At 37.7% G+C, this 24150-nt stretch overlaps 1 protein-coding gene across 4 annotated transcripts in view; it reads right to left on the bottom strand.

Moving 5' to 3' along the window:
- The window catches only part of LOC121429767 (diacylglycerol kinase delta-like), a 76830-nt gene that overhangs the window by 13692 nt on the left and 38988 nt on the right, over positions 1-24150 (bottom strand). For 2 of the 4 annotated variants that reach the window (XM_041626974.1, XM_041626976.1), the window contains 17 exons: positions 22287-22396; positions 21195-21320; positions 20536-20798; positions 20074-20182; positions 13456-13595; positions 12371-12586; positions 11876-11975; positions 9788-10018; positions 9285-9447; positions 8514-8624; positions 7005-7196; positions 5965-6114; positions 3129-3185; positions 2044-2164; positions 1512-1622; positions 717-921; positions 15-128 (listed from right to left, as the gene is read on the bottom strand). In XM_041626974.1, the coding sequence (XP_041482908.1) occupies positions 15-128; positions 717-921; positions 1512-1622; positions 2044-2164; positions 3129-3185; positions 5965-6114; positions 7005-7196; positions 8514-8624; positions 9285-9447; positions 9788-10018; positions 11876-11975; positions 12371-12586; positions 13456-13595; positions 20074-20182; positions 20536-20798; positions 21195-21320; positions 22287-22396 (2519 nt within the window). The remainder of the gene's footprint in view (positions 1-14; positions 129-716; positions 922-1511; positions 1623-2043; positions 2165-3128; positions 3186-5964; positions 6115-7004; positions 7197-8513; positions 8625-9284; positions 9448-9787; positions 10019-11875; positions 11976-12370; positions 12587-13455; positions 13596-20073; positions 20183-20535; positions 20799-21194; positions 21321-22286; positions 22397-24150) is intronic. The other 2 variants (XM_041626975.1, XM_041626977.1) reach the window with 2 other exon arrangements.

Below are 24150 nucleotides of genomic sequence, written 5' to 3'. Positions count from 1 at the left end.
TTAGAGGTACTGACCTGGGCTATCCTATGATGTTGGAGTGTAATGAGTTTTGAGACTGCCATCTGCATTCCACCAAAGACTGCTACGACTTCAAGGATTTTATCATCAAACGATGGAGCTGTGAAGGTCTGCAAGTGAGATTTAGGAAGGGATGGATGGTTGAGTTTAAAATAAGCTTTCACTCATTAGGATGTGACATTATTGTTTTACTGTGATGTTTGCCTTCATCGCCAAAGGCAGCAGTAGGGCACATCAAGAATCCTCTACTTCATCCTCGTCATCACCAGCACTGTTGTAATCATCACCATAATCACTGCTATCATCACTAAATGTATCATCATCATTTTAATCACTATCCCAATCACCATCACCACCACCACCACCACCACCATCACCACCACCATCAACCCACGATCTCCACCACCTCCACCATCCCCATCACCACCATCACCACCACCACCACCTTCACCATCATCATCACCTCCACCACCACAACCACCATCATCACCTCCACCACCACCACCATCATCATCATCACCACCACCACCTTCACCATCATCATCACCTCCACCACCACCACCATCATCATCACCACCACCACCACCACCTTCACCATCACCACCACCACCACCTTCACCACCATCATCACCTCCAACAACACCACCATCATAACCACCATCCCCATCACCACCACAACCTCACCACCCCCTCCTTACCTCATCTTCCTTTGTCGTCCCCCAGAAGTTAGCCCCACCCATATAACTAGGGATATTGAGAACTACAATCCCCTGAAGACTGGGGAGGGGTATCCTTTGACCGTCGCACTCCAGCTGCACTTTCTGCTCCAGGTTACGGTACGTCCGATGAACGAGCTCCTTGGTCCCCAACATTCCATACCACATCATGTTTTTGGTGCGACTTCTGGAGGGGATCGAACAACCCCACATCGTTATTCTTTGTTGAACTCGTACAACTACGAAAACTTTCTTTCCTATTTACAAACTGTTTGGATGTAGCAATATTTATGAAGACACTGTGTACATGTGTGCACTTACTTCATTTATGCAATCAATTTGTTATCATATTCCCTAGTTTTCATATTTTTTCTTAAGGTGGTTTCTTAAAAAAAATCCATGATCACTTCTTTTGATATGCCAATGTTGGATGCTTATCATGAATTGTAATATCTTGCTTTTAATGATTTGAGCAAAGGGACAATTATTGTTGTATTCTTCTAGTTTGTTATCCTCCTTCCTGCCTGTCAACTATTCACAATCAGAATAATACTGCTGCATTAATTATCATTTACATAATTAAATACCACTTCATTTGGTAGGTTTGCATTTTCATTCTATTGTTAAAAGCTACAGTTAAAGAAAAACAGGGCTATAAATTGGTAAAAGGTCTAGCCTTGTTTGGTTCATGTCAGTTATTTAAAAGAAAATACACTCTGTACTGCTATCAACAATGAATCTGAAATTTAATTACACATCTATAACTTGGAAACATACCTGCATTTTTCTGGGTGTTCCTCTCTTTTATTATGGAAATCTAAGGTGATTTTGGCATCCAATCCTATCCCAAAATAGTTGTTCATGACGCAGGATTCTGAAAAGCCCTCTCTACAATATTCAAAGGAAAAAGGGGAGAGAAATGAATCATCAGGACATCAACACTTCTTTCATCACACTACAACAAGTATCCTGGCTAAACAACGAAAGACACAATCAAGTTCATTTCATTTTATCTTTTTATTTTATCAGTAATTACCCCATATGAAATGGTAGAATGTAGTATATAACTATACCAATATAAGATAAAAAGATATTAATATAATAAAAAATAAATTTCTGTAAAATCAGCAAAAAAAAGAAAGATTTAAAATAAATGAGTATTATTCAGCTCCCCCCCCCCCCATGTAAAAATAACACCCTTGAATTTTGACTATTGGTTTCAAAATATAAGAACATTTATTGTTTATATAAACACTAAAAACAGTTGAAAATTAGACAATTTTGAATATTTCCCTGCCCCCATACTCACACTTTATCAGTGTCCTGGTCCATTAGCGGCGACGCAGCGGCACATAGGGCGTCGGCATTGGCTAATAGCACTTTACTGATGATACCGGCCCCGCCCATTCCTCCGGCTAGCGTGCCTATACCTAGATGGACAAAGATATCATTCTAATGGTGAGTGAAATGGAACGTATGTAGGGTTCATTCCCTTTCCTCTATTTCAGTATATTTTGGTATTTTTAGGTCAGTATCATTATATTCACACAAGTTATATCAAATTACAATGCATCCTCCAATATATCACATACATAACGGTTCTCTTTTCTCAGCTTTGCAATGAATGGCTAATGATAAAAAAAAATAGGAATAAATATATAGCATAAATAACAATAAAACTTGTCTTGGCTTTTCCAGCAGTGGCACAGATACATAAAAGCAATAAAAATATGAACGATGAAAATATTAGGATTCCCCACACTTCTTGTCAGCATTGCCGTCCTTTGGCGATAAGGTTATATAAAAGAATGAATATTATACGACACCTAGATAGATCCTTGTGATTTGATTGGTTGTTTGATATCGTTCATTTAGCCCATTTTGCAATGAGGTCATCAACCGTGCAATTTTGGATCCATTCATCGTGCAATTTTGGATCCATACGATTTTGTACATTGCACGCGCGCACCAAGACTGCAGCCTAAATGCAGCTGCAGGCACCAGCAGTGCGCATTTTGTAATGACGTAACAATCAACAGACCGAACTCGCACTGCATGAGCATGTTTTGCATCAAAATTCATACATTTCATATGAAAAATAAAAAATCAATGTTAGGTGTCATATAAACCAAATAATGAATGTTTTTTCATTTGTGCAATGGAAAGAATATTTCATTCGGATGAAAGATGAAATAATGATCCATTTCATCTTTCACCTCATAACGTATTCTGTCCATTGCACTCATAAACATTCATTTTTTGTATATTTACTCTTTCCAGCTTTGCCACAAATGTACAGGTATGACAATAATATCAATAATAAAAGACACCAATAAAGTAGCAATTTTGAAATAAATAAATGAAGGGGGAGAACAAAAGCACGATGCTACTTACTCTTGCTTAACATGGGGTTCGTGCGCCCTAAACTGGGTCCTAATAAAGTATCTAAACCTGTAAGACACATAATGTAAAATGTACAATTAAACCAGGGACGGATCCAGGATTTTACAAGAGGAAGAGATGGGCTCATAAAATGGACCCGTTTTCAGAATTTTAAGACAAACAAGATCCCCACTTCTAAAAGGGGAGGGGCACTAATAAAAGTTGGGCAGTGTGGGGGGGGGGGCAAAGGGGTGATGGACAAATGCCTATGAAAAACTGTCCCCCTTTCATTTTTAATGGAAGATGTTTATTCATCAATACCAATTTAGAACTGAAAGTATTATTACATGTAATTTTTAAGACTTTAATGAAGGACCAGACTTTGACTTTTCAGATGTCTTAAAAAAAACAACCTATTTTCGTTATTATCATTATAGTTTAAGTCAATTTTTCTTTTACCGGGCACAGCTTTTGAATAAAAACATTAAAAATAGATTTGGGCTGCAAGAAAGCAAGCTTTACATGCATGTTCAAAGCTTGTTTTGAGAGTTCCTGTCAAGAAATTTTGGTGTTTAACTTTTTTTAAAAGCAAATCAAGTATTCATCTTCAAAAAGGTAATGGTTTATTCTCAAGGTTTTTCTTTCCAAAAAAAATTTGAAAAGAGGAGCTTTATATTGATATATCATTGAAAAAAGGAATACATTGTTGTAAAGGTATGATAATCATGCAAACATACCTACTAATACTACAACGACAAAGACTACTACTATTACTACTACCACTACTGCTACTACTATCACTATTAATACAGTTGCTATCATTTCTGCTACTAAAACTACTACTACTACTTCTACTTTTAAAACTACTAATACTACTAACAATAATTGCTACATATACTACTTCTACTACTACCAAAGCTACCACTGCTATTACATTACTACTACTACTACTACTACTACTACTACTACTACTACTACTACTACTACTACTACTACTACTACTACTACTACTACTACTACTACTACTACTACTACTACTACTACTACTACTACTACTACTACTACTACTACTACTACTACTACTACTACTACTACTACTACTACTACTACTACTACTACTACTACTACTACTACTACTACTACTACTACTACTACTACTACTACTACTACTACTACTACTACTACTACTACTACTTCCACTACTACTACTTCCACTACTACTACTACTACTACTACTACTACTACTACTACTACTACTACTACTACTACTACTACTACTACTGCTACTGCTGCTGCTACGACTATTACTACGACTAATTCTACTATTATCATACTGTTTATTGTACTATTTTTACTACTACTCTTCATATAACACTACTAGTATTATCATTCTACCAATACCACTTCAATACTCTTACCCCCCCCTAATGAGAAGTGTATGTACATGTAGTACTTCTTTGAAGCATCATATTATGATTACATGCACTACTACTGTCAACACTATTGCACTTTTTACTAAAAGCTTGAGTACTATTATTATAAAAAAATTATACTAAAAGAAAACATTATACAAAATATAGAAAATATTCTTTACACAAAAATCATCATCAACTATGATACTGCATCATCTATGATATACAATAAATTACAAGGCATGCAAATGTTAATTCAAAACCTACAAGTGGTATGTGTATATGGGGTGTCTAGAAACAATACAATTAACATACAGTCAAATGGGTAAACATTCCATCACAGATCGATATGCAACATCCAAACTGCACATCTGAACAAAGTGCATGAAATAACATGCCAAGTTCTGCAAAAAACTGTTACAATGAAGTCACGATAAGAAAGACAAAACACAACACTAATAAACATGATGCATGTTTCTGAAACAAAGTCAACTATCCATGCTTATTTGAAAAACAGAACTAGAGCATTTCTGCATCTGCATGCAGCAAGCATCAAAACACGGGAGAACAAATGATTAAGGTCTCAAGTCGATCAACAAAAGCAATTAAAATCGTGAAAAACAACAGAAGATAACCACAGGCAACATGCTAAGCATGTACACGTGGAAGAATGAGACACACGCAGTGGTCTTCTTAAGCCCGAGATTAGTGCTCTGGTGATGATCTTGCCTTGTTTCGTTTTTCATTCTTTTCTGATTACTGGTCATGGCTTGGGTTGGAGTTTGGATTTTGGATGAGGCAATGGTGGTTGATAAGTTAAGCGTTGGTTCTAGGACTGGCCTTCCAAGAAGAGGAAAAAGAAGCACAATAGCTACTATCATATGAGGACCCCTCGGTAGACCAGCAGCACCATGATTGATGCTGCTGAGTAGGGCCATCATCCCGTTTTTCATTTATCAATTCACATGTGTCATTTTATATGTATTGTTATTTGTTTTTTAACGGAAGTAAATTCAATTAAATTCAGTCATATCACGTACTTGTATAGTATATCATCACCCAGTTTAATGTATAATATTAAAATAACATATTCCACTCCCTGTGGAGCATTCCACATTTTAGCCCAGATCAATCTATAACAAGATTTGTGTACTATTCATTGAACACCCGGGTGGGGAGTAGTAAAAGCAGATTAATGCCATGTCATAGGATATTAGTGCTCCGGTGGAATTTGAATTCTTGACCCTGGGGATTCAAGGTTCTTTAACAGAGTTTGTATCGTACTGTACAATCCATGCATCATGCAAACATTACGACAATCAGACAAGGCAAGGCAAACGACTGACATAGCACCAAGAGACAAACAAAGGGACAGATTAGACAGCTCTCGAGGGGGCAGGGAAGGGTACAAGGGGGGGGAGGACACAACAACTTGCCTGGCAAAATGGAAATGTTTTCCATGCTGCCAAACTTCTGCGAGACACCCACGGGCCCGAAACCAAAGCCGTGATGAGAGGAGAGCGTGCTGCCGTGGCTGATGCGACGCATTCTGAACGGAGACCGAGGTGATTTCAGCCCAATGCGCTCTGCAGGAAGTTGGGGGTAATGACGTGAATGCCATACGTGAGTTTTGTTTTTCACAGTGGAGAGACAAAGAGAGAATGCGGAGGAAATTAAAGACAGGGGGGAAGGAAGAGATAGACAGGTGAAGGAGGGATTAGAAGATGGGGAGAGAAAGAGAAGATATGAAAGAGATGGTAAGAAAGACAGATAGGTGGAAAGCAAGAAAATATGAAAGAGTGTCCATTTGGTGAATAACATAAATGTCATATTTTTGTTAGCCATAAATCGTTATTTCTTGTAAAAAAAAGGGAGCAAAGGCATATAGAGATCCAGATTTCATTTTTGCATTCATGCAACAGTACTGCAATTCTTGTTTTCTAATAATAAGAACTGCATTTAAGCTTTTCCCTACTGTTGGCAGTGAATAAACCAGGTCGATTACTGTCCATACAATCCCAAGTTGAACAAAGATTCCCATCAATTGATTTCATAGAGTAAGGATTACAAGGAGTACATAAACCAGATAGATCTACATCTTAGATGATATGGTGATTTTAAAGAATTTCTTGAATTATTCCTTATTGTAAGTACAGGTGCTAGAGGCTTGGTCCCACTGCCCTCACGGATGCAGAGAGGATGTAAAACAGAAAAATATCTGGCCATCTGTAGGAAAATGTTATGTATCCATTGTGTACTCTTTGCATACATGTTTCATGCGCTCTATATCTATTGAGCATCCGTCCACTGTGATTTCATTGTTCGCCCATTTTGTCCATTGTCTGGAGCGGGGGAAAACGGATAGAGCCACCCTGAAATTTTGCTTGTTATGAGTACGTTGTGTGTCCTTCGGCCAGTGGGACCAGGCCTTTAGCTTTAAACCAAAGTAGAAGAATGGTTCTCAGGTGATGCTTACCTTTCTTCTTCTCAATCTTTGCTTTGGTGGATGAGAGATAGATGGAGAAAGGTGATGACCTGGAACCTTGCGGGTCATCTTTGGTCGATTCCGATGATTCAGGCACTTTGGTAGACTGGTTATTGTCGTCCTCTTGGTCGGACATCTCCAGGTCGCTGGATGGTGTTACTATGGTAACCTTAGGCTTGGGTGCTGTAAAAAGATGCATAATACGGCCTTTGAGACGTTGATGTTCCTTTAGGAGGCGTGACAGCTCGTTTGGTAGGACAGTGGTCTCGCAATCTGGTGACCAAAGTTGGATTCCCAAATGGTCAGTTAGTGACCTTTTGTAAGGCATTTGTCCTCAATATAAAGTCCCAAGGAGAGGACCTTAAGCCCTCTGGTTGGTTGCATACAAGCACTGATGGTTTCTTGGCAATCAGGTAAAAAACAAAAATCACCCCTTCCATCACCTGCTTGTAATATTAGTATATCTGTAAAGCACTAATGGTGCATTTATGCTTGATTTGTGAAGGCAGAACAAGCGTTTTGAAAAGCTGGTTTCCATAAAGCGCTGTTAATGCTTCCACTTTTTGAGGCATATGCTTCATTGAACCAGATGGATTGGTCAAATAGAGGCCCACATTTTTTTCAAAATGAGTCTTTGTTGTCATAATGGGATTTTAATTCAAACCGGAAACACACCTATAATGACGTACTTGAAATGGATTTGGTATCAATGTTGAAAGATTATCCAGTACTTCCAGTGTTTGGTCTATGCAGAAATGGGAGGGTTAGAAGGAAAAGACGCCGAGGGAAAGGAAGAGATGCTGAGGGGGATTCCTCCAGAGGGCGGCGGCTAAATGTCGCTCACACTTTTGTGAAGTGGTCCTAAGCGCTTTACCCTGTGTAGTAGCTGTGGTAGCACTGGTTATGGCCGCAGCAGCTGTAGCTGCAATGGCTAAGCGCCTTACCCTAAGTTGTATCTGTGGTAGCACTGGTTATGGCCATAGCGGCTGTACTGCAATGGCTAAGCGCCTAACCCTGTGCAGTAGCTGTGGTAGTACTGGTTATGGCCACAGCGGCTGTACTGCAATGGCTAAGCGCCTAACCCTGTGCAGTAGCTGTGGTAGTACTGGTTATGGCCGCAGCGGCTGTAGCTGCAATGGCTAAGCATCTTACCCTGTGTAGTAGCTGTGGTAGCACTGGTTATGGCCGCGGCGGCTGTAGTTGCAATGGCGAAACACCTTATCATGTTTAGTAGCTGTGGTTGCACTGGTTATGGCCGCAGCGGCTGTAGCTGCAATGGCTAAGCATCTTACCCTGTGTAGTAGCTGTGGTAGCACTGGTTATGGCCGCGGCGGCTGTAGTTGCAATGGCTAAACACCTTATCATGTTTAGTAGCTGTGGTTGCACTGGTTATGGCCGCAGCGGCTGTAGCTGCAATGGCTAAGAGCCTTACCATGTCGTAGCTGTGGTAGCACTGGTTATGGCCGCAGCAGCTGTAGCTGCAATGGCTAAGCACCTTACCCTGTGTTGTAGCTGTGGTAGCACTGGATATGGCCGCAGCAGCTGTAGCTGCAATGGCTTTGATGGTCTTGGCCTCTTGCTCTTCTGTTTGTGCATTTTGTTCATCAACCGCTGTAAAGAGGGAAAAAAATTATTGTTTATGTCTCAGTGCAAGAACTCATAAATCAAGCTTTGTTAGAGTTTGGCAAAAGCAAATCATAAATATCTTGTGATTTCACTTAACAAGAAAATCACTTGCATATATCATCATCACTTCTTCCGTTCCATCAAGAAGTGTAAATCAACTTCTAACCATTCATTTTATTTCAGCAGCACTGTTTACTTTGATAAATTTCATACAAAAAATAAACTTTTAGCAAATAATACATGTATATAAGGTAACTGCAAAATATAAAGCTCCCAATCAAATGATTGGCTGAGAGCCAATCACATGACAAGCATCGTTTCTAGCGTTACTTCAAGTGTGTATATTATCTAAGCAAGCGTGCTTTTTGTTAATCAAGCATGTATTCATTCAGTCTCTTCGTACAATTATCACATGCGCTTATTTGACCCATTGCACTCGGAGCAGCATCTTATTTGCATACTTTTGGTAAATTTCAATTACACTTCAATTTCACGAATCCTTCTTTAGATAATATACAAACAAACTAAATTATACATTCTTTGATATCTTGTCGTAAAAGTATTTCAACTTTTGGTTTTGGTGGATTAAAAACCAATATCTGTCTGATGTTTTAAAGGAAGTTGAGTTCTTTTCAGATACCATACCCTTTTCTGTTTGTTCAATAATCTGACGTACAGCCTTCTTTAGACTATTGGCCCTTGACATAAGAGCATCTCGAGGCTTGAAGACTCTGGACGATGTTGACGGACCGGTCATCTGTTCAAGGGTATCCCCGTCTCCGGCCCCGTCCTTGCTCTCACAGACATCCTTCAATTCAATTCAGAATAGTTTAGCTAAGTTCAGATTAGTTTTGTACAGTTCAATTCAGTTTGATTAATTTCAGTTCAGCTGAGTTCAGTTCAAATCAAACTAAACTATCAAATTCTCTTCAACTCAGCTCAATTTCATTAACTTTCACTCTAATTCAAACTCAACTAAATTCATTTCACTAGTCACAAGCTGAGCTCAACAAAAATACAACAAAATTAATTCAATATTTTTTTAAATATCCATGAGATATCCCAAGTTTTCAGTATACTCTGCAGCCAAATGGAAAATATATTCACATTTTTCTGAAAGACACAACCTTTTAAAAGATCATAATCACCTTCTCTTGCGATTCCTCCAGGTGCTTCTCCGAGCCGTGGAATGAAGGGGAGCGGGGAAGGACTGGAGGGGTGCCGACGCCCCCTCCGGAGCTGGTAGTGGTGGTGGTTACAGCGGCGGCAGCGGCAGCCGTGATGATGGGGAGGATGGATCCGGGGGGTAAGGGCGTGGCCTGGGCCTCCACCTTCAGGGTTTGCAGCAGAAGGTTCAACTTCTCATTTAAGAGATTGCACTTCAAAGATGAAGAAAAATACAAGACCAGGTTCGTAATCACATATCAAAGAGACAGAGAGGGAGAGGAGGAGAGAGAGAGAGACAGAGGAGAGAGGAAGCAGAAAAACGGGAAATATATTGGTGAAAATTTGGTGAGAATACATCAAAGATGAAAAGATTATGGACATTTAGAATTTAAAAAAAATGATGGCACATGTAAGCAGTCCCCCCCCCCTCCATTGGTCATATGATATGAATTCAATGAAATGCAATTATCTGAGACAATTGAAAAATTATTATATTTGTGCATTCCTCATATCATGAGACACATCATTTCATACCCACTTTCATGAGAAAAATAAATCATTTTTATACATCATGAACCATTGAAACAGGAATTTAATTATACAGAGCTGCTCCTAGCAAACATGTATGATATCACTAATTCAATCCATAGAAATGTACATGTATCACTCTCCTTAATCTTCTTTTACAGATTTTTGTCAAACCATCACCAATATTTTCTTCTTACTGTTTTAATAAAAAACATTTATCTTCAGGGTGAACTTTTCCTTTAACAAAATTAATGCCATAATGAATCTTATTGCGCTTAGCATTAATGCTCCGTAAAGCCGTAATTAACCAAACGTGGATCTTAGAAAGAGGCCGGATGGATTTACTAGGATTTAGGAGATTTGTTAATGGTAATTGGATTTGCATTATGGGTATTAATTGATAATGATAATGTACATTGGCTTATGTGCTTTTAACATACTGTAAAGGGTATTGGTAACAATTTGAATAAATGTATAACTGAAAGAAACATATTGTTTTTGGTGAAAGTAAGGAACTGGATAATTGATTAAAACTTTGGAGAGTAATACAGTGTTCCCAGCTTTTAAAGAAAACAAAATTTCCTTATTTTTCCCTGATGAAGTTTAAAAATTCCCTGATAATTATTCAAACCCATTCCCACTTTCACATATTTTCTAAGTTGTTATATTGAATTACTTGTATTTTCAGTATAAAAACAATAATGTTTTAATAAGTACCAACATTACCAGTCATTCAATGGATGTTCTTTTGATATACAACAAAATATAAAAGTCTGACTGACTACCGTGCTTTTGACCTTTGGGCTGATCAAAATTTATTTCCTCATTTGAGGCATTTTCCCCTGATTTGAGGTATTTTTTATCAAATCAAGAGAACATCTTGTATAGTTGACAAAAGTGAAGTTTTTTTGGGGTGGTAGTTGGGTATAGGACAATGAAATATAACTATGAAAACTAATAAACTGATTTACCAAAACTTAATGCAGGAGTCCATTTCATGAAAAAAAAAAAGTCAATGATTGTCATTGACTATTGTTATAAGCTGCCAAAATCCTTGCATCTGATTGGCTCAGAGCAAAATTGTGAGTGAAAATCAATAACTATTCGTTTTATGAAACCCTCTCCAGGGTATCATAACAAAAAGCTTTTAATTATCGACTGATTGTAGGGCTTATTTTTACAATCAATCATAAATAGTAATCAATGCTAGAAATCAGCCGCATGATCAATCAATATGCTTTACATGTATGTTGTAGGGTTCAGGGCACCGTCTTACAAAGTGTTATGATTTAACCAATCAATCGTGACTCTATTGAAATCCATCTTTGTCATAATTCATTCTACAGGAAATTTGAACAATGTCCTTTGTAAACAAAAAGAAGCACCATGAATTTTCAAGAAAAACAATGAATATACATCATAGTTTGAAAAAACATGCATAAGAGATGTTGACGTTACTGGCCGTCCATAGTTGTGATTGATTGGATCAATCGCAACTCTTTGTAAGACGGGGGCCTAGGTTTCATGAAAGTCTTACTCACCTTCTCTTTCATGATCTGCGCATCTTTGGAATGGGAGCCTCCTTCCTCGTAGGCGTGTCCTATCTTCTCTACAAAATCTTTCACTGTCTCACACAGCACCCTGAATAAAAAAAGACAACATGAACACTTAAATAGCACTTCATACTATGACTATAAGCGCTTCATAGAATGTTTGTAGGAGTTCTCTGTTATTACTATTTAAGTTTTACTGTCATTTGGCTGTCATCTGCTACTGAAACTACAGAGTTGATTTACTTAAAACCTCCGCTATAGCACATGTATACATAAATATCAAACACTCCATCTCAAACTCGCTCACGGAAAAGCAAGCATAAGTATGTGTTTTGGTGCGTGCTTATGCCCCACTTACTTTTGATGCCCTTTCATGCTTTTGTAGTTAAGTCACATTTTCGTAACAAATACTAATTTCTTGTAACAGTAATTGGCAGCAAAGTCATTGCACATCAAGAGATTGATTTTCAGATCAAAACTTACTTGGCTGACGAGATGACTTCCGTGTTTTCGTCTGAGTGGAGGATTTTGGCGAGATGCGTTGCGACCGAGTCCTCGTAGCTGGAGATCATCTCCTTCTCCCGATGGCTCTCCGCATCCAGACCAACCTCGCCCATCTTGTTGTCTCCTTCCACCGGTTCCCCAGGAGTCACCTCTTCTGCATGAGCCATGGGGATCTCCTGCGTCCATATACTCCATCTAGGGAGGGCAATAGTACAAATATATTCATGATTGTACGTGAGATGGTAGAAATATTTCCCTGCCAGATGTGCTGGGAGATTTCTACTTCAATGAGAAAGAGGAATAATACAAATATCTCATGATTACATGTAGGATGGTAAAAAAGTTTTCTCTTTGGTGTGCCAAAATCTTTTGCATCCATATTCTCAAAAAGGCAGGGAAATAGTCCGTATATTTCGTGATTTTATGCGAGATGGCAAAAATATTTCCCTGCTAGGAGAACCTTTTGCATCTTACATCTCCCAATATTTATAACACTATTAGAGTCCCCTTCCCCATGGTTGCCATCATGATTAAGGTGAATATGATTTTTTGACTGTGTTTGTTATGCTTTATTTTACAATTATTGGGCACCTTGAGCATGCCTTGGAATATATATACGCATATCGAAAATATAGTTATCACTACTATTATCATCATCCTTTTACATGTACTCTAATGAGGGAGGGAAATAGTACAAATATTTCATGATTATATGTGTGATGGTGAATGTTGTTCCCCGCTTGGTGTGGCAAGAAAACCCTTTGCATCCTCTAACACCAGCTAGGCAGGGAAATGGTACAGTTATTCAATGATTGAAGGAGAGAAGACAAAGAGTACCAAAGTACACTTTAGTACTCTTTATCACCTAGACATTAATCATATAGCAATCATAAGCCGATGCAGCAGCATCATCATCATCATATCATATCATCATCATCATCATCATCATCATCATCATCATCATCATCACCATCATCATCACCATCATCATCATCACCATCATCACCATCATTTTCATCTTCACAAATCGGCACACCTGGCACTTGAAACCTTGATAGCCTTACCTGTCCAGCATTTTTGTGCTAGCTATCTCCAATTTCTCCAGTATGACCTGTAGATTAGTGTCATCATCGCAGGCTGTTCCCCAGCCTAACACCCTGGCAAGGTCGTTGCCGGTACCCAAGGGCAGGACACCTATTCGACACTGCAAAGATAAAGAATGAGATATAATGGTGTGTACCTGGTCTACAAGCAGTTGGTCTACTTCTAAGGTAGTCCGATACCACATGGGCTAAAACCCATTTGGTCTAACTGCCATTTGGTCTACACAATACCTGGGTCCTACAAAGAGTTGATATTGATCCCATCAACCTCAACTATGTGGAAATCAATCAATGTCACAATTTTTCCAACAGAAAATTTTTGTACAATGTTGTTTGGTAATCAAAGAGGTGCATACCGAATTGTTACGACGGCAATGAATGTATGAGTATACACCATATCTAGAAACATTTTGAACAAACATGCATTTCAAATGTTGATGCTGTTGGTTTTCCATAGTTGTGGTTCATCGGATCACTCACAATTCTTGCCCTCTGGTCTAATACCCACTTATTCTAATTATCAGTTAATCTAATGGCAAGATGGTCGAATTTCCTCAATGATTATCTTGAATATTGCACTAGGTGAAATCAAAATTTGATTCATAAACAATTAATCTTATCATAGAGACTATGTTGGAGCAAGTGGATATTAGACACAAATTGGCGTTTTCGTGGCGATCGCATTGGTAGGAAGCCCACACATGAGGGCGCTATGCACGAAACACTGTTGTACTCGATTCAGGCAGCAAGTTAATTCAAATAAATAGAATACAGGAAGAAACATATAATTATTGATGTAAATACATGTACCATAACGGATCTGACCCAATACCTTGCAGGTGTTATAATACAATAATATAATGTTTGAGTTACCCATAAGTTAACAAATGACTGAGTATGGTAATTCACATGAAATTGTTTAATTATAACTGCATCTAAAGAATTTGACTGATTCAGTTGTTATCAAAAGTTCATCCAGTTAACACACATTTTTTTTATAGTTTTGTATATCAATTTTCCACCATGTCAAATACAATACGATTTTCATTTTCAGTTTTATTTTAGGGTTTAGGTTAACGGTTAAGTCAGAAATACACTGCTGCCCCTGAGATAATAAAGAAACATACCAAATAGGATAATATATGGAAATAGAAAGAAGTAATTCCAATGAAAATCCCTAATAGAAATATAAGGAAAATTATAAGATTTGTATTTCTCAAATGCATTGTGTTTCTTGATTGTAAGAGATGCAGGAAAATCAATCTAGCTTAGAATAGAATAGCCTTGATTTATTTGGGATGGTTGCAAAGTTAGGATCAGGGAGGGGTATTATTTTCTGACGAGAGTGCACTTTGGATGCCCCATCACAAGAGACAGGTGCCGTGCTAGAACTCTAATTTTAGACATCCCAGCTGCTAAGATCGAAGAGAGGTAAAATTGGTTGATGAATTTCACAGATACCAGAGGTCGACAGGGAAGTTTGCTCGGCAGTGATACGCAGATAACTGAGAGATTCTGGCATTCCTGAATGACCGAATTAATGACAAGTCAGGCAGATGTCTTGTCCTATATAGTGCAGAGCTGATATGCACATGCCAAGTGGTCCAGAGGTTTGCTTAACCTTGTATATGGTTCAGAGGATTAGGGTTCAAATCCTATCCCATATGTTACCCCAAAAAGGAAGACTAATTTCTGAGTGGGAATTTTTTTTTGAAGTTTGGTAATTGAATTCAGTAAGTGATAGGATAAGAATATTGTAATTTGGTTTTAAGGTAATGATTCAAGCTATCCTTCGAATGAAGTTCGGAGCAGTGCAGGGGGAGAGGAGTGACTGATTGTGTCTTATAGCAATATCAAATTACTCTCTATTATGAAATACAGTTGACTAATTAAAACTAAAATGTCAGTTCCTATATCAAAATTGTGTGGGGGTTGACATGAAGGAAAAATAACGGCCGAACTAATGACCATAATAATACCTAAATGTGACCAACCACCCCATAACCACCAATAAGTTGCCAGGGAAGGTTCTCTGTTAATAGCCAATTTGAAAATAGTAAACTTGTCTTCAAAAAGCCAAAATTCAAAACTTAGCTTTTCTGAAGGAGTACTTCTTCATCTTTATACTGTAAAAATTTTGAGTTGTAAAGTTGAATAGACAACAAGTTACAAGAGTTTCTTTGACACAGGTTTTTGCGGACTGCTTGGAAGTTTCATTTAAACTACACAGTGTGCACATCTCATGCCTGAGTGAACAAAAACTTCAAATGTTTTTTTTTCTCCTTGTATTCTGTAGCTCTCACTTTTTTCTCTGCATTGAATCAAGTATTTGAGTGAGTTATTGGTGATCAAGTTTGACAAATTATATATCATTTTAAAACTTAGGATGTGCTTTTTCAAACTCAAAATTAATATGGGGCAACTTATTGTTGGTTTTGGGGTGGCTTGTCACAAATATAAAGATTATTTCTATGAAGTTTGGTAACTGAATTCAGGGCCAGGAAGAGAGTAATTTGGTGTAATTTGGTTTAAGTTACTGATTCAAGCTAAGTTGTGAATGAAGTTGGGGGTATTGAACAGGGGAAGGAGGTGGTGTAGAGAGGAGTGAGGGTTTCTCATATAGCAATATACAGTTATAACATAAGACACAGTTGACTACTTAACAAGGATGTAGTCGAGACCGGCATTGACACCAAGTTTGCCGGCCTTGGCCTTCGCCTCAGGCTGAGTCATGTGTACACAGTCTATGTGAGAAGTTTTTCTCCAGCGGCCTCATGACTCAAAAGTACCGGCCTCAACTACATGTACATCCCTGCTATTTAAAAACCAAAAAGCTAAATTCCTATGTAAAAATGAATGGGGGATACATAAAGGAAATAAAGACTGCATGTCAACAAAGAAAAACAAAATGGTTATATCAGTAATGCACGAACTGGTAACATGTCAACACTTAACACCCTAATTTGCTGTCATTTGAAGCTTTTAACATATCAGTTACATTTAGAACATCAGGAGAGAAGTCACATGTGAATGATTGTACAGATATGTTCCTTCTTAAGCCAAGCATATCACGCATGAGACCGGTTAACTCTAACAGACCAATCTAATTTACCGATTCCTGATTTTGTTTTTGCTTTCCGCCCACTTCGTTATGAATGTCCATGATGAAAAACAGAAGTCAATTCGGTCTTTCTAATTCCATTACGGTTCAAATGAAGGACCTTCACAGCTGGTCATGTAATCAAATTGGCGGAACACCCGGGGCTTTTACCGATCCCTACTTAATTAACTTACGGCCCACATGGATCATCAGGCGCGGTGGGGATGTAGGGCGACTTGATTGAATAAATCATTGGCGAACGGCATTTGTAAAGAAAGTTTGAGAGAGTGGTATTTGAGACATAATGTCTGGCACAAGAAGGAAAAACAAGTTTGATGAAAAGAATTAATACATATTTTGTAAACAGGAAGGCCATTTTCTATTATCCTACATGCATACTTCTTTAATCTAATGTCATTCACATTACAAAATGTTTTTGAAGGTACAAGTTTCTCCCAAATTTAATCAAAGTCATTTGAACAAGTATAAATAATCATAGTTTATATCATAAGTTTGAATCAAACAGACATTTTTTTTAACAAGGATTTGATATCTTTATTGATTTATCTTAAGTTTGATACATTCAAGGTTATTCAAAAGCAGTGGGGATAATAAACATTGATTGCTTGATTAACTGATTCACTAACATTCAACAACATTTTATCCCCCAAAAGTTCTTTCATAATGCATGATTAACAACCTATAGTGAGGTAATTTGTCTCATCACTATAGAAATAAGTTTTGCTGAATTTTACATGAATGAGATGTTGATTATACTGCACCTAAGGAAAAGGTGTATGCTATAAAACCAGGGTGCTACATAAGCACTTGCCCAATTGCCTGGGGCAAGTAAAAGGTAGAGTCGGGCAAGTGTTTATAAGTAAAGACCATAACTACTTGCCCAAATTGGGCAGGCAAAATTCTCACAGTAGAATGACCAAAATTAGGGTCGATATATGATATTGACCCTAATTTTGGTCATGGCAGGCAAGATAAAATCACTTTGGAAAAAGAAATGTAATAACAATGTAGATCAGTTCATGTCAAAAGAGAGAAGGTCAATGGTTTTTAAAATCGCAAAACTTTCTTTTCAAGAGGTAAGACCTTTTTTTCAAGGACTTTTTCGGGAAAGTGAAATAGATTTTTGGGCAAGTATATTCCAAGTACATTTAAAAAGTTTTAGATTTGGGCAAGCATATTCCAAGTATATTTAAAAAGTTACTTGCCCGACCGGGCAAGTGCTTCTAAAAAGTTATGTAGTACCCTGAAAACAGGGGTTTCACATAAGTACAATGTATCTGACCAATAGTAGCTTTATTCCCTAATGCTATCTAATAAAGATGTGAACTGAGTATACAGAAACAGATAAATAACAGTAGTTGTAGTAGGATTAATTGTCACTTAATTATCCTGGCTCTAGATCTGGGGCTTGTTTCATTAAACTTGTTATAATAACAAATTTGCAATAACAGTTAAAAGCTACTGAAATCCTTCTATCTGATAGGCTGATGGTTAATTTGTCATAGATGTTGTGCATTTGTTACTGTAACAAGTCTTTATGAAACGTAGCCCTGGTAAAGTTATTTGCAAACAGACACTTGGGCAGGGTGCTACATAAGCACTTGCCCGATTGCCCAGGGTAAGTATAGTTATAGTCGGGCAAGTGTTTTGAAGTAAAGACTAAAACTACTTGCCCAATTAGAATGACCAAAATATGATATACCGACCCTAACTTTGGTCATGGCGGGCAAGATAAAATCACTTTGTACGAGGTACATCAGTTCATATCAAAAGAGAGAAAAGAAAGGTCAATGGTTTCTAAAACCACAATATTTTCTTTTGAAGAAGTAAAACTTTTTTTAAAGGATTTTTTCAGGCAAGTGAAATAGATTTCTGGCAAGTATATTCCAACTATTTAAAAATTTACTTGCCCAACAGGGCAAGTTCATCTAAATATTTATGTAGCACCCTGCTTGGGTGGTCATTTTATTGGATTCGTTAAATTCTAATTTTGAAATCGTTACCACAACTGGCATTTGTCTTTAGATATTCTATTGCAACAGTCTTAACATGCCTGAATTCAACCTGGAAAGATCATTTGTACTAAGGACAGTATTTCTGAAAAAGTTCTTTTGAAACTGCAAAACTGAAGTAAAGTTATTGAGGAATGGCAGCCATCAGGGAATTTGCATAGGAAAAAATGTAATATGTCTGTTTGTATGAATATCTGATAGTAGTGTCAAGGTTTATGAATAAAATCAAACAGAAGAAACTATCGCATATCCTTGATGGGAAAAACATTAGATCTCTAAATTTAATTCTCATTCACGCATGCATGTCATTTGCTCTGATTTATATAATTCGATTTGAGGAATGCAATTAACCTCAAACTTGACCTTCAAAACTGTATCCTCTTCATCCATATCAAAATAAGAGATGAAATAAGTCAAATCCCAGCAATGACGAAGCCCACACGTGCGATAGCTTATCACCCCTCATCTTTCCACCATAATGAACTTTTGTACTTTGAAAAGCAAACAACACTCCTACCCTTGCCAATTGGATGACCTAAAACCAAGCCTACCCTGTCACCTGCAATTACAGTACTTAACAAGCAGATAACAAGTGAGGTATGGTTTCCAGCATCGCCTCACCTGGGAAACATATGAAGCACATCGCTGAGTACAAGGTTTTGATTAGAAAGGACGAGTCGAACATAGACAGGAGTAATCAAATTACCTTCTACATGAATTATATCAATTCCTTCCCACCTATCACACTCCTGATACGGCATATTGCATCCCTGATACCGCATATCCCACTGCTGACACCATAAATCCCACTCCTGACACCTATTCCAAATGTCCACAAACCAAAGGTGGCTTGCACTTTTATTTCAACATAATGACAAACTAGATGGCATCCATCGCTTCTTCCCACCGCCAAATTTAAAGTCAAGACTATATCACTTATGGCAGTGTGACTGTTGATTGTTTCTAAGAAATAGAAGAATGACAATTTCTTCTGGTCTTCTTCCCTCCAAAATGTACAATAGGTGTTAACAGCTTGAGTGTGTTAACCAAAGAGGAAGAAAGGGTAGGTTTTAGGGGGTGAGGTACTCGTCGAGGGTGTGCGAAAGCGGGTTCCTCACGCCCACATAAAGGGTACTTCCAGGCCACCGTCTTACAAAGAATTGTGATTGATCCAATCAACCACAACTATGGAAAGCCAGTAATGTCATAATCTAAAAAGCATATTTGTTTAACATATTTTTAAGATATGATATCCATTCATAAATTAATAGTTTTCTTGAAAATTCAATGTGCTAATCTTTGTTTACAAAGGACATTGTGCAAATTTCATGAAGAAAAAATCATGACATTGATGGATTTCCATATACTTGAGGTTGATCAGATAAACTGTAGCTCTTTGTATGACAGGGCCCAGGCCTCAGACTCTCCAAAGTAATTTCTACCTACCTGTTTGTGGAGTTCCATTTTGTCAATCTCTGAAAGCACCCATCCGATGCTCCCATCACCACCACACACCAAGATACGGAATGTGTCAAAGTTTTGGAATAATCGCAGCCTAAACGAACAAAACAGAGATAGGAAAAATAATTGCAAATTTGTAATATTTTGAGATTCCTAGTTCTCAATGATTTTCAACTGTTAATTATTGTTGATATCAAATTTCATTCTAGCATATATTTATAAAATAAAAGAAACAAATTTAAAAATGAATCTACATATATATATGATTCTATATATTTGTATGACATCATTCATGAGATCATAGATTTGAGCTAGTTCATGACCAGGCCTCATATCAAATCTAGGATTTTGAGTTAATTTCAAGGAGTAAAAAATTTATTAATCAAAATATTTGAAACTAAAAATTCAGGATTACAAGTTGAAATTTCAAAGTGTGATACCACTCACCCTATATGTGGGCCATCGTTCATAAGATCAAAGACCTGAGCTGGGTTGAGGAGCTGCTTGAAACGACGAAGGAACTTGACGCCCTGGTTGTCCCCGCTCTTCGAGTTGACGAAGACTAGGAGGGGGCTGCCACACCCGTTTTTGGAGGCCTGCCAGTACCCGTCGGAGGACATGGAGTTGAGCGCCGTGGGTGGGATGATGGAAAGGCGACAGTGGCCCAGGGGACACTTGGCAGGGTAGTGGGCCTTGCAGCCGGAATGGACCTGTAGGTGGGTGTGGTTGGGGGTGCGGATTTGAGGGGTTGGGAGGCGATGAAGAGAAGTGGGAGATGGTGATATTACAAAGAACATAGAATATTGTAAGTTGTAAAGAAAAATCTTACCATTACTGAAGATTTGCGGCTCTTTATATGAATTTCCCACTTCAATTCCAGTTTTTAACTTGACTTTAATATAAATAATTTCACATTTTCTAGTATTACATTTATAGAAATCGAGACTAACATACGAATTGAAGAGAATGGAACAATGAATGACATAATCTTTAAGACTTTGGGGGCATTCAATACTTGATAACCCAAGTTCAGATTGTCACCATTTCTCTGGTGACAGTATTGGACACTTCCAAGTAACTAACATCAAAGAGACGGGTTCACTCACCACTTCCCTGCACCAGAGGCAACGCCAGTCCTGCAGACGGAGGACACTCCCGCATGTCTTGTCACAGACGGCACACTTGGCACTGACTGGTAGGTTACCTTCTAACCACTGGTGGGGCATGGCAATCTGTGCAGGAAATAAAAAGAGTGAGATTGGTCTGTTATGGTCGAACACTTTATTCAAGGCCCGAGGAAACAGGCTTAGGCAGTCACAGAGTAACAGGACTATAGCTGTTTATCATGATAGGTACTTCTAAGGGGTGTCGCAGGAAAATATTCACTATCAACTGTAAATTGCGTAACAATTTCACAATTGCAAGATCAATTTTAGCTATAGCAAAGCAGATTACACTCCTTGTTACAGGAAGCAGATAAGCAATGATTCACAAATTTGCGATTAATTGTAAAACATATGATAGGGTTAGGGACCCCACATAAATTTGCAATTGATTACAAAGTTTCTTGCAATAATGTACAATCAATCTAAAGATCAGTTGCTAAATTTTGTGATACCGAACTGTGATCATTGTAAAACTTCCAAACTTTCTCTTTGAAGAGAGAAAAGATTTTTATCAAAAACCTTGAAACATTATGTCCCATATATGTTAGGATTAATTACTTATAAGCATAGAAAAATAATTAAAAAGACATGAGATACACAAAATCCAATTTCTTTCCCCTGAAATTCAGAAAGGTCAACCAATAATAACCAGGGTCCCTGTAACATAAAGCTTAGCGACTGATAACTGGACTGATTTCTATGATTGATTGCATTGAGTATTGTGTATGATCAATCATCAAATCAGTCCCACGATCAATTGCTAAGCTTTATGTGACAGGGCCTAGGGAGTGTTAAATAAAGCTGTTTGTAAATTAAGAGTGACTTTAAGGACGACTGGTGAACCTTTCTTACGTGCTAAGTAATCACCAATGAACATTCAATGGTGAAATATCATTTACCCCAAGAAAGGATCCCCGGTCGTCCTTAAAGTCACTCTTAACTTATGAACGGCTTTATGAAACGGCCCCCGGGGGTGAAAGGAGGTAGATATTGATGAAAGTACATGTACTAAAACAGAATCAAATCACTCACCACCCCATCTTCCTCCTCGATGATGTCTTTGCCTATCGATGACAGCGTCGTCCATTTGCAGTTGTTCATCGCTCGTACTGCGCATCGTTTATGAGCCTTGACTTTGCATACTGCAGGTGAGAAGGGGGAGGAAAAGAGAGTTAAGAACGGGATGAAGATGATAAGATGGATGGAGCGGTTCCACGACACTTGCTCCGGCGATAATTGCTCTGCTCAAAATTACGCGCACAGATCGAATGAATAACTTCAACCTTGGGTTTAAAACTTTACCCGACCCCAAACCTAACACTAAACCTAATAAAAAAACCTATGTAACTCAGGGAAGAGAGGAGAAAGGATATCACAAGGCTTGAGCTAAAAGGAAATAACAGAGAAAAAGAGAAAGCAAATATAAAATGAAGAGAGAAAAATGAAATGAATGAGAAAAAAAGATAGGTGGAAGAGAACGTGAGATAAGACTCAGAGAGAGCAAATATCATGCTTCAGCTTTTTTGTCAAATCTTACCAGAAGCCTTATGAAATATGTATCAATAACGAATAACATGTTTTTTCAAGAAGATCTCATTACCAGGGGAATACATACAAAAAGTTCAAAATATATTTGTTAAAGGTAAAATATAGATCACCAGAAGGAACACTGTAAAAACTGTGGTGTTAAAACTGACACCAATTGGTGTTAATAGAGGACCACACCCTGAGGTGTTGAAATAACACCCTAGAGATTGAACATAACACCAAAGAGTGTAAATGTAACAACCATAGGTGTTGTAATAACACCTATAGGTGTAAAACTAACACCACCAATTTAACACCGGTGTAAAATAAGTGGTGTGGTCCTCTATGTACGCCGGTTAACACCACAGTTTTTGCTGTGAAGTCTTGGTGGTGGATCTCTCATGAAGACCCATCTTGGACATCAATCATACATTATTACAATCTAATGACATGCGCTCTGTCATATCTCATATATATCTCTCTACTCCTCGTAACAGATTACTTTTTGATCCACAAACCTAATCTATTTTCTGCCTCCATTCTGATCTAATTCTTGGTCACTGACCTACATGTACAAGGGAAGGTAACTAATTTTATTCTATATTTTTCATTCTTATATTTTTTTATTTTCTATGGCTAATTTGTTATTTTTTACAATTATATATTTCTCTATGTTCTTTTCAATTGATCTAATTTCTGATTTGTTATACTTTACATTGTTTCTCCTGGGGCACTGAAAATACAATAACTAATCTTCTTAATTATCTCTGCATTATAATTTCATTTGAATCTGTCCTTGTCCTTCTCTCTCTGTCTGTCTCTCACTCACTCTTTCTATGTCTCTGTCTGTCTGTCTCTCTTTCTTTCTCTCACTTTCCCTTCCCTATTAATTTCCGGCTTGTATTTTTTCATCAAATTTTGTGTCCCTGTTCTTTGTTTCTATTGAATGCATAGTAGATTACCCTGTAATTGGAAACATGTCAGGAATGCTTTACACGTCCACTAGAAATGAAATAAAAAACACAATTCCGTCTCTGATTCTTTGCATAGTAAATCCTTGAACTTTTCTGGAATATCAAATCAAATCCTTTTCCAATTTCTGGGTTTGCTTGAATGCATCACAAAGAATCCGTTTTCATCGTCTGAGTTCTCAATTTCATCTCCTGTCTCCAAGAAGAGAGGAAATTTCATTCGGTTCTGAGAGGACTGGTTGTTATTATATATTTGCTTCTCCTGAAAAGAAATTATGGTATCCTTGAAAAAAGAGAAATGAAAAATAAATGTATTCCTTAAACTTATGTATGAAAGGACACACTGTGAAGGGAGGGTTGTGTTTACTCTGAGAATCTTTGTGTTACAATGCCAGACA

The sequence above is a fragment of the Lytechinus variegatus genome, chromosome 16 (genome assembly GCF_018143015.1).
Source record: "Lytechinus variegatus isolate NC3 chromosome 16, Lvar_3.0, whole genome shotgun sequence".
NCBI classification, from domain to species: Eukaryota; Metazoa; Echinodermata; class Echinoidea; order Temnopleuroida; family Toxopneustidae; genus Lytechinus; species Lytechinus variegatus.
Note: the sequence above shows the minus strand (reverse complement) of the source record. Positions and strands in the feature narration are given on the sequence as shown.